The following is a 26,823-nucleotide window of genomic DNA, read 5'->3' as shown; positions in this document are numbered from 1 at the left end:
AATTAACAGAAATCTGGCATCTATGTCTTTGTTTTCTGTTAGTCATTCATATCTAGTCAAGCATGATAGAAAGTGAAATGTAGAGAATGACACTTGAACACTGGAGAAATACCACTTGAAGAAAGAAAATGTTTATTCCCAGATGGTACTTACTAAGTAAAGAATAATGGAACTTCATTTGATTTGGCTGTTAAAAATATGGTAGTGTTATGTTCACAGAATATAGTATATTGGCATCATTTTTACAAAGAGTTTGGACAGTTCTGGTATTAACAGTTAATGAAATAATAGACTTACTAAGTGATCTTTACAACACCAATGGAAAGCATCGTTTTCTTAGCAAGTAGCATTTACAATACAGTCTTTATGGCATACAGTAAAATGCCTTCAGTATGTAGTTATAGGCAGTAATCAGTCATGGTTTTTTACATACTGTCAAAGATTTTTGTTCTGTGGAAAAACACTTTCTTGCTTTAAAAATGGGTATGTAATTCTTCACATGAAAAGGTGCTTTTTAAAACATGAAGAAAAAAATTGAAAGAGGCACTGAATTTTCATGTTTGCTCTCTGGCTCAGTATTAACGGCAGTGATCTAGAATAAAAGTTTTAATCAATATTAAAATAGTGACTTAACTGACTTGAGGCCTTACATGTGTCGAAGGGTTGTTTTGATCTTGTATTGCTAAAATACTTGCTATAAACTGTTTGATCAGGATTTTTAAGTGTTTTCCATCATTACAGAATTTTTCATGGTTAGTTGAGGTTTTGTATTTCTTTTCTAATGTTGTAGGAAAGAACAATAGCTACAATCAGCAATTTTAAAAACAAATAAAAAACCCTGAGATGTATGTCTATGTGAGAAAAATTTCCACTTACATGTTTACCAAATGTAAGCATGTTCAGCAGAACATGTCTGTGCATCGAGTAAAATACCTGCCTTGGTGCTTAAGTAACCTAGGTTGAGATTAGTATTATTTTTTTAATTAGAAAAATATTTTTAACCAGTTCTTTTATTCTTCATCACAACTGTAAATGTGTGATGAAGCATGTATTATGTACATTTACTATAATTGGATAACCCCCACAAAATGTTAGGGCAACTCCCCAGCAGATCTCTGGGGGTCTTGAGATGAAGTCCTCCAACTTCCTCTCTTTCTAGTTGGGGTAGGGTAAGCATTTGGAATAACTATGGACATTAGAAACAGAGCTTTCTCAGGTATCTTTTTCCAGGAATGAATTGGTGTGGTCAAGAATGTGAGGAGGACATGAATTACAGTAAGGGACCATCTCTATGTAAGTACAGGAGATAAACTACAAGTGTTAATACTTGAAGTTTAATTTTTAGGATGCTTGTCAGAGAGGAACAATGAAGGTATACATTTCAATAGCATTCACCAATCTGTAACCAGACTATATCTTTTTTGGTTTTTTTTTTTTCATGTATCAGGTTAATTACTGTCTTGTGAATGGCACTGATTCTCACTTCTGCTAAGATTTGTTTTTCCTGCATCATTTTTTCTTCTGAAACAGGATTTCAGTTTTTGGTACCTTTTCATCCCATTTTGTTATCAATCATTGACACTTTGTCTTATAATCTTCTGCTGCTGGTCTTAGAGTTTATTATTGCTTTCTTGCTTTGCTTAAATATCTGTCATTTCTTTCTTCCTCTGGAGAGCTTGGATATTCCAAAGCTGATGAGAAATACCTTTCAGTTTCCTGCTTTACAGCTAACTTCAATCTCTAGTTTAGTGAGAGATTCTTCTTTCCCTTGCTAGCTATTCATCACCTCCTCCTGAAGTGAGAGGTGATTTGTATACAGAATGTAGGAAGCCCATCTCTCTGCTGCAGCTTTTAGAGCCTCTAGGGACATAAACTTCAAGAGGAGGGATTCTCTTAGAGGGAAATGTGACAATGGTATATACTTACTACAGAAATATTCCTATGTCCTGAGGTGTTCTATTCAATCTGTGGTATTTCTCATTATTTCCCTTTACTTGTGTCAACTCTCTAGGATGAATTTGAAGCTTCAGCTCCATTTTTTAATTGTACAGTGTCTGCAAGTAAATGCACTTCTGAGGCACTTGAGAACCAGTAAGCTATGGAGGGGAGCTCAGCAGTGCTCAGGGATGGTAATAAGTCAATAGCGCGAAGATCTGTTTCAAACGTTCTTTAGATTAATTCATTCTTTTTACTTTCTGACCTCCTCCTCCCTGCTGCATAATTGATGTCTCTTTATTACAGTTATTTCTAGATATAACGAAAAAAATGTATTTGTGAAATAATATTTAACTCAGAGGTGCTGTTAATAACAAAACTTGAGCAGGTTACCTGGCTTCAAATCTGTTTGTTCTGAAGTTACCAATTCTTTGTAACATGCCACAGTGGGGAACAGAATAATTTAGTTCTTAAAAAAAAAAAAAAAAAAAAAAAAAAAAAAAAAAAAAAACAAACCTGAGTTTAATGGCACATCTTAAGAAATATTAGTAACTTATCTGTTTCAACTTTAAGGAATATTTAAACAGTATGAGACCAAAGTATGACATTTATTTTGAACTATCTTCTGGTTAGTATTGAGTTATCAACAAATTTTCAGCTACAAAAATTAACATGGTTCTTTTTCTCTTCTTCGTAGATTGCAGGGAAGTTGTTTGTTGATTGATTAAAGATGATGCAGTAGTCTATTCACTGCCTTTCTTATGATAAGACTGAATAGTGCTTCATGAAGGCAGTTCCATATCGAAGGCCATGAAAAATAAATCACAGCAAATGACAGTGCAGAAACAGATGTGTCAAAAATAATGTACTGTTGTGCATAAGACAGATTTTGTGAGCATTGATTGAGATACAGAGATGTTCATAAAACAATAGCAAATTGATCCTGAGATTTTAGTTTTTATTTCTAATTCATGTGTCCCAGTTATTTATTTTTCCAGATTAAATCTTGAATTGATGTCAGTAGTTTTTCTGGCCTAAAGTTTATATTTAGATATAGATAACTGTCTTAGAGGCTACACATGCAACAGAAAATATGCCATATTGTTTTGAAATAGTGAGTGAGTCTGCTCTAATCCAGAGGTTTCTGCCTGTGGTGAGTTGTTTTTTTAATGTTCCTTTGATAGATAAATAGAGATTGTTATGTTTAGCTATTGTAAAGTAAGGTTGATGATCTCTACTATTAGCGCAGCATGGTCTGGAAGATATCTGTGTAGTAATGTCATGTCAAGTTCTTCTATTAAAAAAAAAATACACAAAAAGTAGAAAATCAGGGAATGTAAAATGTGGATTCTCTGAGAAACAGTTAGTGTATGTGGGACAGTATCTTTGTCACATTAAAGTGTTTTTCAGATGTCAAAAGCTAAATTGATAAAGATGGGGGAAAAAAAAAAAAAAGTCATTGCAAATTGAACATCCAGTAATTATAAACCAACTAATGTGCTTTGCCTTCAAATTAACCTGTTGTTAATTCTGTCAATATCGTTAACATCTTTCACAGAGGAACAGGAAATATTGATGGAATATTTAAGGTAAGGCTTGTAATGTAGCTGTTAGGGTAAATCAGGATTTGAATGTGGGTAGGTTTTGGTTGTGGTAGTCATTCAGGTTTTTGTTTTTAAGTCTAGGTAACATCCCTGTGTCATTTTTGACATTCTGAAAGAATCTTTATTTAGCATGACAAGAAAGAGCTTCCAAACAGCCCACTCTTCCTGAAACTCTTACATTGCTGAAATCCCACTTGAATTCAGCTTTTGATATGCAATTAAGAAGCTTCTGATTCATTACGTAGCAGCTAACTGTGTCATGATTTTCAGTAAAAATTATAATTAGTTTTCTCCTTTTGCATGCAATATATTTTCTTAATGCTTTTTAGGTCTGTGCATTGTAAATTAGGATTTTCTTTTGCATTGTATCAGAAAACGTTTTGTTTTGCAATGATTTTTGATAACTCTGAGTCCTGTTTGTTTCAGTGGATTTCTCTAAAACTCCTGTTGTCCTGGTATGGTAAACCTCTGAAAGACCATGAACTCTGGGCCTTATGTTATGAGTGTTTAAGGACTTTACACACTTGCACAGATTATCCAGGTAAGATCTTAATTATTTTAAACTGTGTGTAAGTTGTTTATTTTCTCTGTAGTGATGTTCTGTTGGTGTGTAATATCTCATGACTATTTCGTTTATTGAAAAAATGACAGCCAATACTTCTAAATTCACCCTTTTAAAATGTAACTTTGAATTCTTACTCCGTTTGGTCTTCTCTTACATATATAGCATGGTACAATGGTTTATTTTTTTCTTTATTCTGTGTTTTGATAGCTGTTGTAGGGGAAAAGTTCTTTGTGACTTCAAGCAATTTAAGCAGGTTTTTGTGTTTAGAAATGTTGGGTATGGAGAAACTGTGCCACGCCTTCTGAGAAAACTGCTTGGGACTGGTGTTGTGAAGGTTTTGGAGGAAGATTTTCTTTTACATGTTAAACTTTCTCTTTTGCCTGACTTGGTGTGACACATTATTCCTGTGACACAAGATTGTTGGTTACTTAGAGCGTCCAGGATCTCATCAAGACATTACTGTGCTCCATGCTTCTATTTACAGAGTTATCAGAAGTCAACTTCTGAGAGAGAAATACGGACCTGTCCTTTGACAGAATTGCAATATGTTGTATATTGCATGGAAGAAGATCATCCTAGCTTTCCATTGGCATTCTGAATGTTGGTTTAGCCTATCCTGTTAATAAATCTCTAATGGTTCTGATAAGATTCCCAGATTCCCATCACTACACCTTACCTTTCCTTTTATTTTAAAAAGCCTGCTTTTGTCTGTTTGAAAAGGGACCAGTTTGAAGTCTGTAACTGAATATGAAAAAATGGATACTAAGTTGCTTAAAACTTAGTGTATCTTTTTGGTTTTCAGTTTCAGCCATTTTATCTTAGATTATATAAAAATGTTACAATGGAAAAGGTCCATAAAAACTGATTCCTAACACTTTAAGCAGTGTTACCCTTAAAAATAGGCAGAAAGATTATTTCAGCATCATAATGTGTCTCCAATGTTTGTGAAAGCTTCAAATAACTGCACATAACAGCTTAGATAGAGTTTAGTTTAATAAGTGTATGCAGCCTCTGTTACAGTACTTACATGCACTGAGAATGCATAATTCTTTAAAATAGCAAGAACTAAATTATGATCTGAAACTTTCATAGTCAGTAAAAGTGAATGTCATGGTAAAAACTTCTAAATGGAAGGTATCCTTCTTAAAATTCCATGTTTGACAAGTGGAACTACCTTGATGTTGAATACTGTCTTCAGATTTAGAATATCTCTGCCAGATAAATTTCTGCCTATTCTGAGAGTAATTGATCTGATACCATATAAACTGTGTGTTAAAAAATCCTAGTCTTAACACTGATAGAGCAAGATTGCTAACTGATAAGTCATAGTAAACACCAGGATAAGCTGGATTTACTATTATTTAGTATTATTATTACTTAAACAGCCTTTTCTTCTAAATCCATCGAGTGTGGGTTTTCTTGTTTATTTATTTACTGTTACCTTTAACAGGAATTACCTGGGTAAGAATACATATTCTAAAGCTAGTCGGTTCATGTATTTATTAACTCAGTCCTGCTACATAAGGAGTTTGCAGTCTCCACTGAGACTTTGCTTATTGCCTTTCCTCTTACTGGAGGTTATTGCTTACATGATGCTTGCAGGCACTTTAGAAGACCCAGGTGAGAATTCTTGTGTTGTACTGAACTGAGGTCTGGTTTGTATGAAGAGAGTTACAGATTCAGAGCCAGAGGCTTTGCCTGTTGAGCAGTAATGACGATGAGCAAAAAGGATTTGCAAGGGTGCTGCAGATATAGCTGGTAAAGATTCTAGCTCAGAAAAGCTTTGCATTTCAGGTCCAGTTTATAGAAAGTAGTACACAAGTGTTTATTTACGTTAATCGTAATTAACTTTTTAATGGCTTTAAATGTGCTTTGTACAGGTTACTACAAAAGCAAATATATTAATTTTTTCTTAGACCTCTTCAATTTATTATTTGATAACATATTTATATAGATATATATATTTACTTTTAGACCTCTTTCATGTATTATTTAATAAAAAACTAATAATTTGACCTCTTATTTAAAATAATGTTAGAATACGCTGTTCTAGTACTCTGGGACAAGACTCTTATCTAGGAAAATAAGACCTTACTTGACAGTAGCCTACAAAGGCAGGACTTCATTAATATCAAAATGGCTTATTATATTGTAGAATGTTAAATTACAGTGTGCTTTGAAGACATGAAATGGATAGACTCCGTCCTGTATGAGTTTTTAATCATTCCATTTTTTTCACATGATTTCCTGCCCTTAAAGAGAGAAAAATAAGTCCCCAAGAACCCTGGATGATTTAAGGCAATTTTAGAAGCCAGTTATATCTTACCTAACTGTGGAGAGTTTCAAGGCTTTGTCACGCAAATAACAGTCCACATCACATTTCTTTTCTGGGATAGTGTATATGATTATGGATATTTGTACAAAACAGGATTCTTTATCCTATTCTACCTAGAGGAGTTCTGCATCTGGTCGCATGTCTCTCAGTTGTCTCCACATAATGACTATTTTCATGTTCAAGCGTTATGATTGCCTGCAGTGGTGGTGATATTGCCAGCTGCGTCCATCAAAGGCAAAATCCTGGTTGAGCATTTTTTATGTTTAATACCATCTTTGTTACTTCAGGATTTTTATTTGTTTGCTTTTCTTTGATGTGGGGAGAGGGGTTGGAGAAAGAAGGAAGAGATGAGAGGATAGTATAAAGGCTTAGGATAAGAAGTTCTTGGTACCTTGTGAGAAGACATCTAGCTGTGCTTTTGTGTGTGTGGTTTTTTTGGTTTTTTTAATTCCAGTATTCAAAACCTTTTTGCTAACTGTAGTATGATTTTTGTCTTGCTTTCTTTTCTGTTCTGCTGGAATTGCTGTAGGTGATCATGCATTTTCTATTAATTGAATATTGAATTCTGTTTGAGCATTAGAATAGAAATTTCATTTGTCACTACTTAGGGTAATTGGTGACATTGCAAATTATTTTTAAAATTATTTTATTTGGTTGATAGGTGTTAAATAGTTACACGAACAGACACTTATTATGCCTCCTACTTTTGTGACTTGTTTTGCAGTGATCTTATGTTTGGACACTGTACTTCTTGACTGCCATGGAAGAGTCCTCTTTACTGCTCCAAAAGCTGAAGGTAAACCAATATATTGAGTGCTCCACTTTTATGTCATTTGAGGGGAAGAGAATTAAGAAAATATCTTACCTTTTGTTTCTGGTTTCTTTTTTTCATTTAGAATCCTGTGATATAATTTATTTAGCTCCTGAAATTGAAGAAGAGGATGTAGATACTGAGAAGGTAATGTGGTAGGTTTTGTAGGTATTCGGTTTATCAAAGGATAGCTCTATCCCTTTGCCCTTTAAAGAAGAAAGTTAGTTGCCTCTAGAAAAACATTTAGCCTTTCAGAACAGTAACTGCCAAAATCTGTTCTTCATTAGTTTTCTGTCAGGCTTACTTATTTTAAGTTTTTCATTAGGAAGATGGACATTGAAGTCGTGTTTTCATGTTCTGGAGGTCATGCTAAGATCAATTTTTTAGACTTTGTCTAAGAAAAAGTCCAAAATAATCACCTTTGTAATACTGGATATTTTCATTTGGAGAACATGATTAGTAATGCCATTGCCTCTTACCAGTACATTTTTCCTACTGCTTTTTTTCTTTGGATATAAACCCTAAGTTGTTCTCAGATAAAGATGATAAAAGTGTTTATAAATAGCAAGTGAATGTTTGTCTCTTTTGCAATTGGAACTGAATGAGATGGATTTTAAGAGCAGGGAGAGCTAGATTTTTTACTTTCTGTAAAATTATCTGAAACTGGGAAATATTTATCCTCTCCTTTAAAGAGAAAAACATACATTTTTAATAGCTTCAAAAGCTTCAACTAACCCTAAGATACAATATAGCAGCTTCGCCAGTAGAAATTAATAATCCTGAAGTCTGTATACCTTATTATTTATTCTTTAGAAAATGTAATCTGTTTTTCTTGTTTCTCTGCAACATTATTTATAGAATAATCTGGATTCCTATTGTGGCTTTTTCCTTATATTTGTGTAACTTGGTTGTTATGAAAAATTTAGTTAGAATTCAAACTCTGTAGCACCAGCCATAATAACTGTCCTACATCAGTAAAATGAATGTTTTTGAAGTATGTGTTAAATTAGATAAATCAATAAACATTAAAATTATTATCACGTTAGCCTCTTGGAATCCTATACCTAAAGGGAAGGAAATCATTTGATTTTGACAGTTACTTTCTCCTATTTCAATCATTTTATACCCACCAGCTTTTGTTCAATAGCTTGAATGATTCAAAAGTTAGTTTATTTATATTGAATTTCCTTGTTACATTGTGTTCAGTGTCATTTACTTGGCTCTAAAGAGTGCCAGAAAAAATGTTTGGACCACATTATTTAGTACTGTGCTTAGGTTTCCATGCCTTGAGCCTTTTTAATACCTTTCACAGGCAATGTGAAGAAGTACAGTGCTTTAACTTTGTGAAAATTACATTTGTAGGGTATGATAACATATGTAAATTAAGCATTAAATAGTCTATTTCTGTCTCTGTCTGAAAATTGTAATTTTTCAAATAAAATAAGAAGGTTTTTGATGACCAAGTACTTTTCAAGGTCCCCCATCATTGCAACTTCAGTTGGTCTAGCTGCAGGTAGCAAAATAATTCCTAAAATAAATACGCAATACCTCGTTCTTCTGATAGGTGTAATCTTCTCTGTAAAATATGACTTGTACTGGCAAGCTTGTAATTACTTCATGCCATTTTCTTTCTGAATTATCATGACCTTTTTAAAGTAAATTGCTGCTGGCTAGACTTTAGAACACTAAGGCTTGTGGCAGTAGGTTTTTATAGGAGAAAGGAGTTCTTCAAAATTATTCTAAAAGCTGTTTTTTCTTCCTGAATAATTTTCTTAGATAAAGAATAAGACAAATTATGTCTGTTGCTCCAACAGTAGAAAATTAGCTACTATTACTGGCCCTGCATGCATAATAGCAAGCTTTTGAAATCAGCTTCTTCAAAAGCCAAGTGTCATCTGTATTTTGGAAGCTCTGGTGGTTATTTTGTGGGAAATGAGGGAAAATTTTGGATAATTTTCAGGATTTTGTATTGAGAAAAGGTGTTTTGTTTTGGTTGTTTTTTGTTTTGTTTTTTTTTTGACTGCTTACCTCTCTCCTGTGCTATACCAATAGGTCTGCATTTACGGTGTTGCTGCAGTTCTGTGGATGGCAGCAAAATACAGCATTTCACCTAATCACAAACTGACCTTGCCAAGAAAATTAAAAAACCTTCTTCTGGATATGGCAAAAAAAAATCCTGAAGAAAGACCTTCTGTAGCTGATGCAATTAAGGTTACTGGATTTAAGCAATTTTATTTGAAATTCAGTTGTGTCTGAAGTCCCATCTTAGTGAACTGAATATCAAAATTTATTTCTTCTAATAACATAATATCTAATTAAGTGATAGCCAGTCACTCTTGGATTTGTTTTTTGAAGTGACCTCCCTAGAGACATGGAGGGGTGTGTTTTTAATTTATATTGAAATTATCAATAGGGTACTCAGAATAAATTCATTAGACATTCTAAACTTGGATTACATTTAAATGACTATTTATCTTGACTTTGTCCTTGTCCAGGAATATCTCACTTGCTTAAAAAATTACCTACTCTGAAGACTATGATTTTTTATTTATTTTTTTTTCAGACATGCAGTCATTATTTACTTGAACAAGGAGTAAACAGCAAAAATATTTTGGCATTGTTGAATAAATCTGTTTTTAAGGTATGAATTCCACCTCTTCGTAATTGCCTATATTTTTTTCAATTAATTCATTAAAGTGTGTTCTGATTGTATTTTTCTCCACTGCAAGTATAATTAGATTTGTGTTTTTTCTTTTTTCTTTTTTGTTTTTTTAACTTTCAAGAATTCTGGATATATTGTTTTGTGAGAGCATTAGCATAAAGTATTTAGATATTACAAAGAATTTTATATTCCTTCCAGAAATGTGAAGTACATATGGAAATGACATTCTAATTTTAGTAGTCCAAATCTTATTGTCTGTGCTTAACTATGTATTTTTGCAGCTATGTTTAAGTTCACTGGATGTACATAAGGGAGTCTGAAAGTAAGTCTTCAAATGATGTGCTTGTAGTTGGGAAGCTCTGCTTGGTAAGGAATTAAGGCAAGGATACAGGTGTTTTTTAATATAAAGTTTTCAAGTTAATTTTTTTAAAAAGCAATTTTGTTACTACATTAATATGTAGTTATTGTGTTCAGGTTATGTTTCAAATCTGCATGTACTGTATACAGTGTTCAGTTAGTTCTGGGAATTGGCTGTGCAAAACCTTTGCTGAAAATTTCTTATTTGGTACAGTAGTTTATCAGGATGTACGAACAGCTCTGCCATTCTGGTGAGTTTTGTGCACAGTTCTCCACACTGGCATGCTAATAATTTCAGTTTGGACTTTGCTTTTTATTGTTAGGCTGTTGACGAAGACATAATCTCTTCTCCAAATAATGTAGCTTTTGAAATTGAAAATGAAAAACTTGAAATGAACCCTCCAGAGTCAAGTCTAGGTAAGCAGTCTTTGATATATTTCATTGTCTAGATCAGTTCTCTGTATGAGATTTTCTTCATCTGATAAATGAGTCTTTTTCCTTCTAAGCTGATCATTATTTACATTGCATTTGTATTTTGTACATTGTTCATCTTTTATCTAATTGTGTTTTTATTTTAGGATTTATGCCTATTACCAGAGAAAGTAAACTTATTGCAGTTAAAGGACCAGTACCATGTCAGATTTCTGGGCAAACTGCATTACCTGTTGCATTCACATCTCCTGCAACTCACTTTAAGCCTATAATCCTGCAGCAAAATGCAAATATAACAAAGTTAGTATATCCTAAAGCAAAATAAGTTGAAACTGTAGTATCACTGTTGCGTCACTGGCATAGTCCTGTCAAAATTCTTTGTTCCTTTTCAGGGAGGTTCACATACCACCTACTGAAAAATTCAAGGAAAAGTTGAGAAAAGAAAAAAACATTGATTGCAACAAATCAGGATATGTAGAAGGCTCTAAAAGCTATGATATCAAGGATACAGATGTAGTTGAAACTACATCTGAAATACCTGAATGTCGTTTAGAAGTTCCAGGCCACTCATTCCAGATGTCTTTAGAAAAGGAAGAAACAGGAAATGTATTTACTTCTGATTCCTCACGTATTCTACAAGAAAGAAAAAAATTATTTGAAGTTCCTTCAAGCTCCTTAACTTCTCTTAAATCTCCTAATTCTCTTCATATAAATAACATCATTCTCAAACAGAATTCAGAGAAAAGAGTTTTAACATTTGTACCAGTACACTTAGCTGTATCAGAGCAAATACCAAATAAACCTCTTCATTCAAGGGTTGCTTCTGATTGCTCTCATAGTTTGCCAGTGCTACTTTCAAGTACTATTGCAAGTTACAAACTCAGCATGCAAACACAAAATGACTCCTCACTCCTCAAAGTGCAAAACTCTATGACTATTAATACACAGAATGTGTCTGAAAAAAATGACCAAGTTCTTCAGACCAACTGCCAAGATATCGAGGGTGCTACCAACACGGGCAGTAGTTTCTCTGAGCAAGGACTCACAACTTGTACCTCAGTGGTACAAGTGGTACAAGAAGCCAAGGAGGCTTCTTGTGTCTTTGATGAAGAGGTCCTGTCCCAGCAGAGAAGAACAAATGACACTTTGTTACAGAAGGTGATTCATCTTATACAAGAGGAGTTTGCCTTTGATGGCTATCTAGAGAATGGAGTTGAAGTTTTTGATATGGGTATGTTTCTTTTCTTCTGTATATTATATCATCAATATGTAAGAATGTTACAAGTAATTTTTTTTTTCTCTCTTTTTGTTCATTTGTGGAGTTTTACTTTTTTATTGTTATTTGTTTTTAAATAAGGTAACTTCATTTTAGCATTAAAGGAAATTGAATTCAGCGTGTTCTCTGACAAAATTTGTGAGAAGTACTGTGACCTATACTGGGATGAAAAATTACTGGAGAATCTTTATCAAGTAGTAAATGGAGAAAGAGCTTCACCTTTACAGTAGGTATTTTTCAACTTTCTCCCTCTTGTAATTCCATTTAATGTTTTTCTCCCTATTTCCTAGAAATAGGAAAGGATATGCTGCTCTTCTTTAAGTGTTTTTACTTGTTTCCTGATGTCTGATTATTTCCCTGTCTTCACGTCCTTCTCCAAAGCAAATAATACTAAATAATTTAGCAGAAGATATTTTCTATTAAGCTGGTCTGTAACTCCATCCTAGGATGGCTGAATAATGGAGATCAAATATTGAACCTGATTGAATATGGAATTGTGATAGAAATAGATTGTTTATTCAGAAGTGAAATAACTTATTCCTACTGTTCAGCTTAATTATTGTATTTGAGTTCCGTTTTTTTATGCACTAGTTCAAACTCTCATTAAGTTAAGAATATATTTGCTTTGATACATCTTTTGGTTCCAGTCACACCTAAGAACAAGGAAATTAATTTAGCTTTGCTAGAAATATTTTACTTAAACTTCATTTGATTTGGTGTTCCTCCTGGCAGTCTTTTGTAAACCCGTTAAGTAAGAAAACACTGGCTTAATTAGTTTCTCATTTATATTATTTCATATTCAGTTATTTATCAGCCAGAAAAAAATAATAAAAATCTTTCTTGTTTTATTGCAGCATCCAGATATAGCATTCTTTAATAATAATAATAATAATAATAATAATTTTAAAAAATCTTACAGAAGACTATTGTAACCAGTAATAAATTTATGATTGGAATTTATGTACTTCATATTCCTTGACACTGAATGCAGCTTTTAATTGACACCTTTTTTGCCTTAAGGCTATGAAACATTGTATTTCCCCAATCCTGTGTATTTTCAGCATAACTGAGGCAGATGACTCAAACTGTGGCGGTGTATTCCAAGATCTGAAAAAATCTGACAGCTTTTTGGCAAGCAGTGATCATACAGAGGGTGAGAAGGGGAATTTGTGTCTCTTTGTGTGGGGAATCTGTCAATTGAGAGATTTGGTGTTTTCAGTGTGTGTTCCAAAAAGCACTCACCTTAACACTTACAAATATTATCAATAAATCTGAACATTATCAATGCCTTGTAAGTTTCAAGACAGTTGTTGAAGTTATATTCGTGGGTTCTTTATTTGATGAACTTCACAGTGGACTTTGCTTTTTTTCCTATCATACTTTGTGATTGAAGTAGAAACTGAACTAGTAAAACCGATTATGAAAATATGATATATTCATGGGCATCTTGTGTTTGATTACTATTGTATGAGTCTTTAATATTTTCATGATAGCCAGTGTATGTTAAAGAAACAGCAGAGCAGTTCTTAGAGAAGAATGAAAACATCATATTTAAAGAAATGTTCTTGGTCTTTGTTTTGCTAAAGTGAACAGTCAGTAATTTCCAAGATAATATCAGAATGGATTTTCTTTTTCCTTGTTAATCCTAACAGCACCTCTTTGTACTTCTTTTAAGATCATCTCAAACTAGAAGATGATGACAGGGGCAACATGTAGTACTTTACAAGGCTCTTGGTAGTTGTACAATATTGATATTTGGACATCTTTAGTTTTATGCGATGTATCTAATTTGTTACCTTGCTCTGCAATATATCTTAGTTACATATTTAAAGTACAGGGAGAAATGAAGGTAGTAGTTTGTGTATACATATCTACATGTAGTAAGAAAAACCTTTCTGAGTGTCTCAAAAGCTTCAGTTTGGAGGGGAAAAAAAAAAAAAAAAGGCATAGATTCACTTACGAATTTCTGTAAAATTATGTTATGAAATCTTTCCTATTTCAGTAGTCCCAAGTCTCCCTTTCAGCATGTTTGCAAGAATTCTTACATAAAGCACATATCTGTTTTTAAATTTGCTTACTTTTCTGTTTTGAATTAATTTATATTGGGTGTTCTTTTAGGATAAGTTTATCCCTCTTGCTGTCACTTAGCTTCTATGGCAAAATTTCTGTTTGAAAGCTTCCTCTTGGATGCTGCTGTGCTAGGTTACAGTTTTCTACTTTGGCTCAGAATGAAAGCAATTCTACTTTCCCATGGGGTATGTGATGTCTTTGCACCAGTAAGATGAGTCCATTTGACTCCAAGGCTGGCATATCAAAACCCTGGAGGGTTTCTCAAGTGAAAAGGGAGACTTGTGGCATGCATAAAAATGCCTGTCAGCATTACACCAATTTTTGACTGTCTCCACCGTCCCTTGAGGTTGGTAGTAGCCATTATAACTGCAGAGAAATCCTGTCATAGCTCAAGGGTATGTGTCCTCTAGGAGTAGAAACCTTAACATGTGTCCCCATTGGATATGTCAAGTACTCTTGCCCTCTCTGCATGGAATAAAAGCTTCAAGACCTATATATGGAACAGAACTCAAGAGCTAAGCTTCTTACTGATATGTGCACAGGTGTGGTATTTTTTTGTTTTGAAAAGTCCCATGCTATGCTTTGTTTAAATGCTTGTTTTACATATGCAGAATTAATTTTCTGATTTTCAGAAACTTACTGACCAAACCTTGATTGTTCTGAAATGTCTTTAACCTTCAGTATTTTATAATGTGTAGTTGAGAAAAAGCAAGCACAAAGCCCAAAAAAGAATTTTGCACTGTTAGAGGACATGTTATCTCATAACTGCATTTTTTAAGTGTAGTGTTTAAGTTCAACAAAGGATACACTACAACATGACTATTATTTTTTCTTTCTGACCTTCCCCTAAAGGAGAAGGAGAAGCTACCTTTGAGGTGAAGGATGATCTTATGATAAATACATCGTTAGCTGAAATGAATTTGAATGAGATGCCCTTGGATAATTTCATAAAAGAGTCATGGCTGCAGAATGCTATCCCTATAGAAAAAGATGGACAGTGTTTACAAAGCAATGGCTATTGTATTGGTCCAGACTTTGCAGAAGAAATTACAGAGCCAGAGGAAGAGGCTGTAATAAAGACACCTGAAAACAGCTACGTTGTGACTCCCAACCCACCTGATTTTCATGGCTGTAGTCCTGGTTGGAGCAGTGCATTTTATGGAGCTGAATGTTTTGATTCAGAAGTTCATAGTTACATTAAAAACCTTGGAAAGCAGAAATCAAACGAATCACAAAGTATAGATGCTAAAAAAGTGGTGAGTATGTTGATGTAAAGTCATTAAGATATCTCTTTACTTACTGGTTGAAAGTATGTCAGATTGTGTTGTATTTTAGTGAGATTAAACTCCCTTTCTTCTCTTATGTACTCACTCTGTTGTATTTATATAAAAGGTATTCAGTAGAATATGGTATTTTTAATAATACTTTATTTTCCATCATGTAATCTTTTGTTAAAAATGCTTCTTAAATCTCTTGTTATGGCAGATTCAACAAAAGGTAGTTTAAACTGTCAGCTACTTCTTCCATCTGTTATGTTGTTTTTTTTCTTTTACTACCCTAGCATTAACAGTTTCAATCTTTCTGCTGGCATTACTATAACACTAACATTCTGTGATGCCCAACGTATTTAAAATGAAAACACTAAATCATAATGCTCCAATTGCACCAAAGTTTAAGCCTTAAGCACTTAACCTGAGAAAAGAAAACCTTCATAAAATGGTGCTATTTTTCCAAACTCCATCAGTCATGGATGTTTCCAGTTTTTATTTAGAAAACAAATGGCATCCATAACAATTCATAAATGCTAGTGGGAATGATGCACTACCTGATCCAAAATACTGACAAAATAGAATAGACTCAATGTGAAAACACAGGGAGTATTCTGCTAGAGCTGAAGCTCCAAAAATATTTTAGTAGCTAATATTTATTTGTAAAATCTAGCAGAGGAAATATATATCCATTCTTCAGGCCAGGAGGATTATGGGGGCCAAAGCAAGGCTGGTAAGTGAATGGTTTGAACAGGAACATGGTTTGAGTTGCTGGAGTAAAGTTCTTCCTGCCTTGCAAGGTAGACTGATCCATCTCAAGCCTATCCTTCTGTGTTTAAGCCAGCAGCACAAAATGCAAGTTACTTATGGGTCAAAAATGACACTTTCAGATGTCATAAAAACAAATAATGCTTTGCTCTGTAGGTGATAAACATAGTTCTTTGCAGTTCTAAAGCTCAGCAAAGGTTCATCTGCATTTCAAAAAGTTTGATTCTTATTCAAAATCATGTAAATAGCTTGAGGCTTGCTTAGTTTTCTCTTAAACCTGCAATCTTTTTCCCTACTTTCTTTGCATCCTCCCCCACATCTATATTGCTCCTTCCACAAGCTACTGTTTATCACCTGCCTCCCATCACCTCTCGTCCAGGAGCTGCTAATTTAGCACTCGCTAATACATAACACATCCAGGCAAACCAATTCAGGTCCCTGCAGCACAGCAAGAACAGAAGTCAGCTATGAGGGCAGCTGTTTCTCCAGAGGAATATCCAAGTCTGCCATCACAATAAGTTTGATTTTTTTTTTCTGTATTTGGATAAGATTGCTTTCAATTCTCTGCAGCACCAAGCCCTTAGCCTTTGCCCTTTTGCCCACATGTTTTTTCCTCTAGATCTCAGAAGTTACTTGTCAGCCTCCACCAAATTTATCTGCATCCAACCTGTGACTATAAAGTTTCTAGCAAAGGTTTTTCATAGTGTGCCCACAGCTTTCCCTCTCATTCCTTTTCTCTTTTCCTTTCCCTTCTTCCAATATTCTGCACACATTCAGGGAACCACTCTTCAGCATGTAAAAACTCTTGCTCCAGAACAGTTTGAAAATTACAAATTTCCTATTTAAACAAAATCACTCTATGATTACTTTGCTCCCTAGACTAAACAACATTCTATAGAAAAGTGTCCCATAAAGTTAAATACACTTCAGAGAATGCAGAACTTTCTCAAATAATAACTGAGTGTGTGACTTAAACAAAAATGTTTATATTTTAGACCTATAACAGGATTACTGACTTCACTGCTGCTCACCTAAGTAATTTAAGGGACAAGTCACTTCCTCAGATAGCCTTCAGATTCAAAACATTAGAAAATAGCCACTCTTTCTGATTCCTTTTTTGTGTGTGCGTGCGTGTGTTTGTGTGTGTATAATTATAGTCTCTTAATCAACATCCTGTTTTCACTTTGACTGTTGAAATAAAATAAGAGCAGGCTGTTTCTGGTTCAGAATCTTCATAATAGCTTTCTTGTGCTTTCACTATTCTCAACATGGTGACTATGTAAATGGTAGTTCTTTTAAAAATCCACAGGGCTTTTTGTGACTTCCTGCTAATGAACAGTACTGTTAAACCTTCTGAGCTTTTATGAAAAACAGTGACAGATTTTTCTCAAGCTCAAATTAATTTCTAGTAAGTCCATCCCATTAAAGCTAACCTATTTACCAATCTGTTGTTTGAAATGTTAGCTCTGAGCTATGTGTTTTCTGATCACTCTGCTTGTGGGAGTTCTGTCTTCTGCATTCAGTGAACTTATTTCATTTGAAATGCTGTTTCATGTAACTGGGTCAATGATAGTTTGCTTAGGACCCAAGTGCAAAAGCCACCACATTTAAAACCCACAACACGCATAGTGTTAGTTATTCTGTAATAAATCAGAAGCTGAACCAAGAATGGATGGCCCATTTTCATTGATTGGTAAAATAACAAAACCTTTGATATGCAAACAAATAAATGTTTACATTAAACTTGATATATTGTGATAAGCAGGATATACTTTACTGCTGAAGTTATACGACTCAGTAGACATTCCAGCTTTCCATTTTTCTTAAGTATATGAAGGACATAAATATAAAATATGTAAACTGAACTTCAAAACTGATGTGTCCTTTATTTATAGAGCAGCATTCCTGTCTGCCCTCTGACTTGATTGCATAATATAATACAACCATACTGATCTGGAAACCACTGCTTTCAATAAGACTTCCAGTTCTCACTGCAAATCCAGGTCACCTGCTTAATAGAGCTTTCCTGGGGTGCACACTAATTTTAGAGCTCATTGCTTTGAGTTCTGGATGGCTTCTGAGTGTCAGTTTTTTAAAAAATGCTCTTGAAAACAACCAGATAAGTGCAGTCATAAGGCATATTTGTATAAGTGGATTCAGACAAATTTAGATGCTGCCTCATCACACATAGACCAGCTTAAATTGTTAACATGTAGAACTGTGATGTACCTAATGCTTTTCGGGGGACAGCTGATGTTTTCTGTAATTTTCCTGTAAGCACAGGTGTGGAAGACATTTTATTTTATTTTATTTTATTTTATTTTATTGCTAATATCATATTCTTGTCTACTTGGTTGTTCGTGTTTTCCAATAAAACTCCACTAAAACTTCAGTTTCCTACCAGAACTTTTTATTTTCCTTTCTGATCAGAATCCTTTTTCTCTTTAAATAGGAACTAGAACAATTGCTAATGATGGAGACTAAAAATTACAGAAAGACCATAAAGTTTTACCAGAAACTATTGCAGAAAGAAAGAAGAAACAAAGGTAAGACTACAGCAACTTGCCAGTAATAAAATCATAGAGTGGCTTGTCCTTCAGGTATTAGTCCTGTCTCATATGGGTGTTCTCAATGAATTCTTCTCCCTGCCTGTGTGCTTCTCTGGGATTGCACCGACCCAATTGCAACATCTTGCATTTGGCTTTGTTGGGTGTCTAGTGTGTATTTTAAGGATTTTCTGTATATCAGAACAATCAATGTTTTTATGCTTTGTGTGCTTTCGATCCAAAGGTCCTGAAACTAAATCTATGTTGCCCAAATTGAGAGGACAGCTACAAGAGATGAAATCAAGGGTGCAGTTTCTTGAACTGGTGAAGAAGTGTGTGCAGGCAAGTCTGACTTTTATTTTGCTATGGTTTTATTTGTAATTTCAATGCTGCATCAGTATCCTTGGCCGCTTAAATCACAATTATGAGCTGTCAACTGGTTTGTGCCAAATTAACCATGAGAGAATGATTTAACTGAAGGTAGTCAATACTGGTATTGTGATTTGGCTTTTGATTGAGTAGAGTGTATTTTGCATTTCTTCATGTAATGCGAAAAGCATTTATTTCCTTGTACTTTATTTTTACATGGCTTTGCCTCTTTGAGCAGATAATGTATGCGGAACAATGGGGTGTGGAAACCAGTATACTTCCTATCATCATTCACAATGGGAGAACTGACATCATTGATGTGGCGCCTACAGATGAGTCATCAGTGCTTGTTTACTATAACACAGAGAAACACAAATGCAATAATCAAAATGGTATAAGAGTTCTGCAGGCTGGGACACCACTTGGTTTAATGGCTTATTTATATTCTAGGTATAGTGTGCTTTGCACTTGTATCCTTAATTGAGAGGGGGATTAGGAATATTTATTTAAAATTTAAAAAACAATCAGTGTATGTGATAAATCTTGGTTACTCAGCACTACATAAATTACCCTTTCTTGTATCTAGTTCAGTCTTATTTCAGTGCATGTTTATTTGCAGAAATGGGCATTGAGTTGTCAAAAGACAGTCTTATAGGAAATAAGCCAAACTTCTGACTTTGGGTTTGTTTAAAATTGAGGCAATTGATACTAAGCCAAAAATCAATAACTTCAATCTTTATTTATCCTTTACTTATTTGAGGTTTAGCTCTAACAGTTGCCATAGAAGCATGGCTTTGTTATTGCCAGCAGTTTAATAATTCTTCAGAATATATAATTTGAACATTCTTACTAATATGGTCTAGATGTGAAAATGTACAGATTCTAATCTACCATCCTTGGGACTAATATAGATTGCATCTTGTCTCAGGGTCAGGAAATATATGTCCTTTAATCCTCAACTGAGACGAGGGCAGTGTCTTTCTGAGGTACCCCAGCAATAATAGTATGGAGTACCGCAAGTCTCCATCAGGAAATATTTTCTTGTTTAAAATATATACCTTTTATGCTCTTACTGTAGAAATTTTAAAATGGCATAAAATGAGATTATAGAAACAATGGCATTTAATGTGTTCTTCTGTGGAATGCAACTCTTGATAATAATAAAAATGGCAAAAGTTCTCCGCAAGATTCAAAATAGAGAAGTTTCTTTTAAAAAACAAATTATAATATTACTGTTGATGATCAAAATATCAATGTATAAAAAGAAAACAAACACAGGTGAAAATTTTCTGTAGAGCTTGAGAGATCTTTGCTATTGATGTTTTGAAGATTTTTTCCGTTGCTGAACTCTAACATGAGAAGAAACTGTGTTCTTACTTGTCTGAAGCTTTTCTTGTCCTTCACAGAAATGCATTTTTAGAAGGCTATGTGCAGCAGTTTCTCTACACGTTTCGCTATTTTTGCACACAAGAGGAATTTTTGCAGTTTATTCTTGATCGAATTAGCAGCACTTTATCCAGGTACGGTAGTTTCCTATTAAAAAATATTATCAAAGCACAATTGGTTTCCTCCTTCCCCACACACCCCCCTTTCCCCCCCCCCCCCCCGCCAATGGCAAGTAGCTGTTTCTGAAAATAACTACTTAATTAAATTCTGCTTTTGATGTTTGTTTTTCTAAGATTCTCTAGGCATGTTAGAGTGAAATTGGAGCAAGTGCTATATTTGGCAATATGCTATCTTCTTTAATCTTCTGAATTCTGAGTCTTACTTTTCCCAGTGTTGAGTTGTAAGTACAATACCAACTTTGTTTCTATAGGGTCATGAATACTGGAGACATGAAGCATAAGATAGTACTGTCAATGCTACATCACATACAGACTTTCCAGCATTTATTTTTAAATTGGAATTGGATATTAATACTGATGTAATATTTTTGTTTTTTCTTCTCACTAGTGCAAGCCTGGATCCCTCCTCATCACTTACCAAAATATGTAACCGCAGTTTCTGCATCCTGCAGGCTTGGATTGAGGACTGCTACAATGTAGACTTTGCAACAAATGTGAACCTTTTACATACCCTAAAAGAATTTATTTCTTCCAAGGTAAAGCAGAAACTTCAATGGAAGCTTCAAAGAAGGAAAATGGCATTGTGGTGTATGTAAGGTTGCTGTTATGAAAAAAATCTGTCCTAATTACAGTGAAAGTACAAAAAAGACAATACTGTCTTTGACAGCCATGTGGCTGGTTTTGCACAGACTTGAATCCTAAAAGTATTTTTTTGCTTGCTTATAATTTATCAGAAATTGTGTTTGATATTCCATTAACTTGTTTTTCATTTACAGGTTGCTCCATTAAATGGGTATGGTGAGCATTTGTTGACACTGCTTGAGGATGCTTCTGCCAGGAAATGTGGCAGTTCTCAGCAGTGCTCCAGTATGGAGAATGGTGAAGAAGAAGAGGAAGAGGAGAGAAAAACATTACACTCCATATGTAAAAAGCTCTCTGAAGATATGTTCAGAAAGGTATGTCTTGTCTTTAGACTGCATTGTACGGAAGACATTTCCATATACTATTTTCTGACTAAAAAAATAGATTATCCAGCTCAAAGTCTAGATCCTGGTTTAGTAATATTTGCATACTTCTGTTTTATTTTGAAATAAATTTTATTTTGAAGCCTGAACAGTTATAGAAATGTGGGTTTCATTTTTAGTCTTACATGCACTCTTGTCAGCTGTTTCAGTAACAATAGGTCATATCATCCAAATTTTGAGAGGAGTTGAAACTCTTTGTTCTTGATACTAGTGTGTGACTCATAGATACTTGGAAACCTTTTTTTCCTGCTTGTCAGACATTAATACTTATTGGGTGTATATATGTATATATATATATATGCGTGTGTGTGTGTGTGTGTAAGGCTATAAATACAGGAAAGAAGCCTTGGATGAGGAAGGTGGATGAGGAATTTCCTTCCAGAACTTCAAAACTTGTAGCAGAAACTGATATGAGCTCTATGAACAAGTTTATATAGTCTGCTTCTGAAAGGTAACCTCAGAAGCTGGAATATTCTATAGACTTCCACTGAAAAAGATCTTTCTACAAAGTGACTAGAATGACATGTGAAACACTAAAAAATAGTGTTAGCACTGAATTTAGAATTATATTCTTGATAAAATTGCAGAATTCTATGGATTATGTTGGAGATTCAATCAATGAATGGCAAGACAAACATAGAAAATATGGATTTATTTTGCTGTTACTGCATCATAACAGTACTGAAAGCTGAAAGAAGGGAAAAGAATGAAAAAATTAGTATTCATTTGGGAAGCACTGTTTGATATGAAGGAAGAAGTACAAGAAATACTGAGACCTGAGAAGTTTAATATAAAATATAAAATTTGCGAATATATGCCATTGTGAAATGGCAAGCTTGAATACACATTTTTAAATACGAATTGTTAATTGAGATCTGGCAGCCTACTGCTCAGATTCATTTATTGTGCATATTATACTTGCTTGAAATAGAAATATGAATAAACCAATTCAAGTCTAGCCTTGAAGATTAACTGAAGAGTTTTGCCTCCACAAGGGTATTTCTCTAACAAAACATTCCAAAAGGTTAAATCAAGGGGAGACTTACTTATGTTGGCTTTAGAGAAGTTGTAGCTTTACGTATTTTTTTCTACAGAACTTTAACTGGAAACTTTCCAAAGGTATGGGACCAATTGCACATTATCAGAGAGAGCGACTGTACACTATTTCATCGGTTTTGCCAAAGCCATGCTATAGCAGTTTTACAGAAGAATTCCCAGTCTCCTTTGCTAAAGCAGATGAAGTGGGACCATATCTTTTAACAGAATACAGTGTGCAACAGCTTTGTTGTCAGCTGACATTACTGCAACAGGTACAAAGGACTAGGCTTTCTTGGAGTACAAATTATATCTATCTTCTTGATATATACTCAGCCTCCTTTCTATACCATTTCCTACCTCATTTCAAGCTTAGTAGGCTTCCACTGTTTCATTATTCTTTGGATTAAATATCTCATTTTTCTCTTGAAATCTCTACAGTGAAGTATAGAATGGGCTAATACTATTGTTAGGCAGTGATCCATCTGATAAATTTGCTGAAGTGAGGACAAAGAAGAATGAAAAAGGAAATCTGCCATTTTCATCCTCAAGCATTTTAAAAGAATTACTGAATCTAAAAACATAAATCTTGTTCTTTTTGTTTAGGAATTATTTCATAAATGTCATCCAGTACACTTTCTGAATTCAAGAGCACTTGGCGTAAAAGATAAATGTGCTGCTGTACAGAAGTAAGTTTTTTTATTTTAATATAAATGTATAGCTGGGGTTGGAAAAGACCTCCCAGGGTGTGTTGTCCAGCCCATCTTCTTTTCGTAAAGCTTCTTAGAGCCCGAGGTTAGTGTAGAGTTTTGAATATGGATGGAGACTCCACAACCTCACTGCAACATTCATTTTGTACCACAAGGTAGATGAAGTATCAGTCTTTACAGGTACAAAAGAATTTTCCTTTTGTAGTTCAAATGCAGAATGGTTACCAACCTATTTAACGTTATTTGCTAAATGGTAGTTAATGTTTTCATCTGGCCACATGGAGTCAATTACATTAGATTTATGCTCTGCTTCTTACATACTCAGTGGATTCAGCTGGTTTCTAATTAGTGCTTGTTATAGACATTGCCTGTAGTAGTCTTTTCTGTCTAGGGATCCCTTTTTATGGACTGTTGAAGGACAAAGCTTAAATCAGCTGGTTTATACTGATTTGAGTTCCAGACATGGGGAAACAGTGTGAAGCCACAATATATCAGGTTCAAATTCTTTAATGGTAGTAGTTTGTAGATAAGCTGAAATTACTGGCTATTGTTTCATTAGCTGCATTTCTGCCTGAATGGCTTGTTTTATTTGATAATAGTGATGATTATGCCTTTATATGCAGAAATGTCCATTGCGTGTAGTTTTTGTGTAATCATATATGATTATCTTGTAATTACAAGAGAAAGTAACATAGCTCCCTACATACTTTGTAAAATATTATAAAGCCAAAGCTACAAGTACTGCATGATTATTTTAAATGATTAGAATTTAGTACCATTCCTTCACAATCATAATTTCCCTTGAAAGCCCAAAGTCAAAATGACTTATCTTTGACTTTTTTCCTACCTTTTTATAGAGCCGCTGCTACTGAGGAAGTTTCCTTTAAAGTCTGTAACCTGTTTCTATCTAAGTGTATACAAGACCAGTACCTTATACAATTACTAAGAAATGCAGACAGTGTCAGCACCTGGGTTGCTGCTGAAATTGTAACATGTCATACATCTAAGGTTTGTCATTGTTTTGTTGTGTTATTATGGAATATTTATATGTTAATGCGTATACATAAATGTATAATGCGCCTATGAGTTGGTATTTAACAACTATATTTGTTGTCATTAGGAGCATCTGATATTTTGTAGGTTTTAAAACCTGATAGAAAGTAAGAAAGGGGTTGCCTGAGAAGAGGTGAAAGACTAACAAAAGCATCAGTGAAAGAGAAGACCAAAACGGTGTAGTTACTACAGTTAATACAGTCAACAATTCTGATAACAATTTCTGAAAGAGAATAGCTGTCTTCTTTTCTTTTACTTTCCTTATTTTAAGTCATTTTTTAGATTTATATGATATGATACATTTCAGAAGTGTGTAATCTGGTTTCTGTCTGGGCAGCTACTATTTTTGTCAAAACCAAACAGTAGTTGAATACTGTGATTAACTGAAATCTCAGAACTGTGTATACTGCTTATATACCTTCCTGATAGTTTAGTGGAAAGTCACTTGTTAAACTTGATCAGTGTTTTGGCTTCTGAACTGAATAATATCTTAGTAAACATGTGTCTCTATTTTACTAGGCAGCTACCACTTGATTTCTTTCTAACCACTGTAAAAAGCCTGTGTCTGCATCTACTCACATTCATTTATTTTAACTCTCAGAGGTCATACACTTAACCACTCAATTCCCTTATCACAGTTTCTATTGGATTATTTATTGGGTTTATATTGGGTTTCCCTATTTTTAATTTTTCTCAAACCACATATGAGATAGAAAATTTTAAACAAATGTTTTGGTACTGATTGGTCATATGAAGTTGATGTGTTTTGACAGCTTTTAAATGTGTATGACCAGTATCAGACACTGTATGTGAGGAAATTTAAATGGGAAGTATTTAGTCTTCATTTTCCCCCTGGAGTTTTTTTTTAGTGACTTTTCAGCCTTGTAAGAATTGAGAAATTACCTGCAATAAACCTTGGGCTTAGTACCTTCCACGACTTGCAAGGATACTTCTTTCCATGAAATCATTAGGCCTAATTTCCAATTCCAAGCTCAGACAGTATACGAATAAAGCATATTCCTAGCAAATGATTGAATGTAATAATTTCTAAACCCACATGAGCAGAACAAAAAATGGTATAACTAAATTCTTTTTTTCCAGCTGCAGGTGAGCTTGTTATCAAAATTTCTTCTTATAGCAAAGTCCTGCTATGAACAAAGAAATTTTGCTACTGCAATGCAAATCCTAGCAGGCTTGGAGAATCTTATTGTACGACAGTTGCCAGTAAGTTTGGGACTCTCTGTTGTAACTATTTTGCCTAAAATAAGCTTGTTCAAATATGGACATTAATATGAGAAACAAAAATGTGTTCTCTTTTATTATAAGGCCTGGAAAATTCTACCTGCAAAAGTAGCTGAAATAATAGAAGAACTCAAGGCTGTTGAGGTATAGTATGTGGTCTTTAAATAAAATATTTCTTTGGGAGTGAGGGAGACTCAAGTTCTTTTTAAAGGAGTAATGAAAGCCAAAATTAGTGTTTTGAATTACAAAGGAGATTTTAAATTATTGTCAGACTGTTGTTTCTTGGTCTGGGTTTACATTTTCACCTCAGTTTTTCTCAAAAATGTATCCCATGTGACTAAGAATCAAGAAAGTCATTTCAAAGCAAACTGCGAAATTAGATATATTTTCTTGAAGAATTCAAGAAATGGGAGTTTTCTGAATGTAATATATTCTGAAAAATCCTGAAATGCAATTTTAGCTGTGAACTAGAACTTATGAAAAATATGATATGTAGTGCTCAGCACCTGAAGCGAAGAACTCCTTATAAAGACTAGCCTTAAATGTAATACGTTACTTATCTGTGTGCATTTTCACAATAGGTGTTTCTAAAAAGTGACAGTTTGTGTTTGATGGAAGGAGAAAGATTCAAAACACTTCCAACAATTCCATCTGCCCATGTTTTAGCTATGCATGTCCAACAACTTGAAACTGGAGGATTCACAATGACAAATGGAGCTCACAAATGGACTAAACTTAGGTAATTATTTAGCTGTATGAAAGATAGAATGCTATCTAATGAGATAATGAGAGCTAATGCATTTCCCATCTAGCAAATTAAGTCTAGCTAATTCAGTCATTTTTACATTAAAGTGGACAAAAACTGTAGAGGTAAATGCTCAGTGCTTTTTTATTTCCTTGAAACTTTTTTCTTCTGTCAATAGCAACATAAACTAATCTTTTTAAACATATTTTCTTTCAAGAAATATTGCGAAAGTTGTGAGCCAAGTTCACGCATTTCAAGAGAATCCTTACACATTTACACCGGATTACAAGCTGCAGTCTTACCTCAGACAAAGAATAACTCGTTTTAAGGATGCAGACATTTCTGCTTTGGCCGCTGACAACTGTGCCAACTTCCATCATATACCAGCAGAAAAACATTCTCGGAAAATCCAGGACACGCTGCGCAGAATGAAGGCAACATTTCAGTAAT

The 26,823-nt window shown here is 34.1% G+C and overlaps 2 protein-coding genes across 2 annotated transcripts in view; both read left to right on the top strand.

Moving 5' to 3' along the window:
* Positions 1–7,235, top strand: part of LOC116653605 (kinase non-catalytic C-lobe domain-containing protein 1-like) — a 33,574-nt gene extending 26,339 nt beyond the window's left edge. Inside the window, exons 6-7 of the transcript XR_004307742.1 lie at positions 3,966–4,080; positions 7,164–7,235. The gene's annotated coding sequence lies outside the window, so the exon portion shown is untranslated. The remainder of the gene's footprint in view (positions 1–3,965; positions 4,081–7,163) is intronic.
* Positions 7,236–9,989: 2,754 nt separating this feature from the next.
* On the top strand, positions 9,990–26,822 carry LOC107316089 (kinase non-catalytic C-lobe domain-containing protein 1). The gene is made up of 19 exons (XM_032445453.1): positions 9,990–10,686; positions 10,848–11,001; positions 11,094–11,932; positions 12,059–12,203; positions 13,039–13,130; positions 14,900–15,303; positions 18,536–18,629; positions 18,874–18,971; positions 19,237–19,448; positions 20,405–20,518; positions 20,952–21,099; positions 21,340–21,519; positions 22,683–22,898; positions 23,230–23,312; positions 24,191–24,341; positions 25,488–25,610; positions 25,713–25,772; positions 26,210–26,367; positions 26,591–26,822. Exons 1-19 carry the CDS (start codon positions 10,662–10,664, stop codon positions 26,820–26,822), a joined length of 3,528 nt encoding a protein of 1,175 aa, XP_032301344.1. The 5' UTR covers positions 9,990–10,661.
* The last annotated feature ends 1 nt before the right edge of the window (position 26,823 follows it).

Source organism: Coturnix japonica, chromosome 6, assembly GCF_001577835.2.
Source record: "Coturnix japonica isolate 7356 chromosome 6, Coturnix japonica 2.1, whole genome shotgun sequence".
Lineage (NCBI taxonomy): Eukaryota > Metazoa > Chordata > Aves > Galliformes > Phasianidae > Coturnix > Coturnix japonica.
Note: the sequence above shows the minus strand (reverse complement) of the source record. Positions and strands in the feature narration are given on the sequence as shown.

Coding starts and splice junctions, on each gene's coding strand:
- LOC107316089 (XM_032445453.1), top strand. CDS start 10,662: ATGAACCCTCCAGAGTCAAGTCTAG. Junction 25,611..25,712: donor TTATTGTACGACAGTTGCCA/GTAAGTTTGGGA, acceptor TTTTATTATAAG/GCCTGGAAAATTCTACCTGC. Junction 25,773..26,209: donor AAGAACTCAAGGCTGTTGAG/GTATAGTATGTG, acceptor TTTTCACAATAG/GTGTTTCTAAAAAGTGACAG.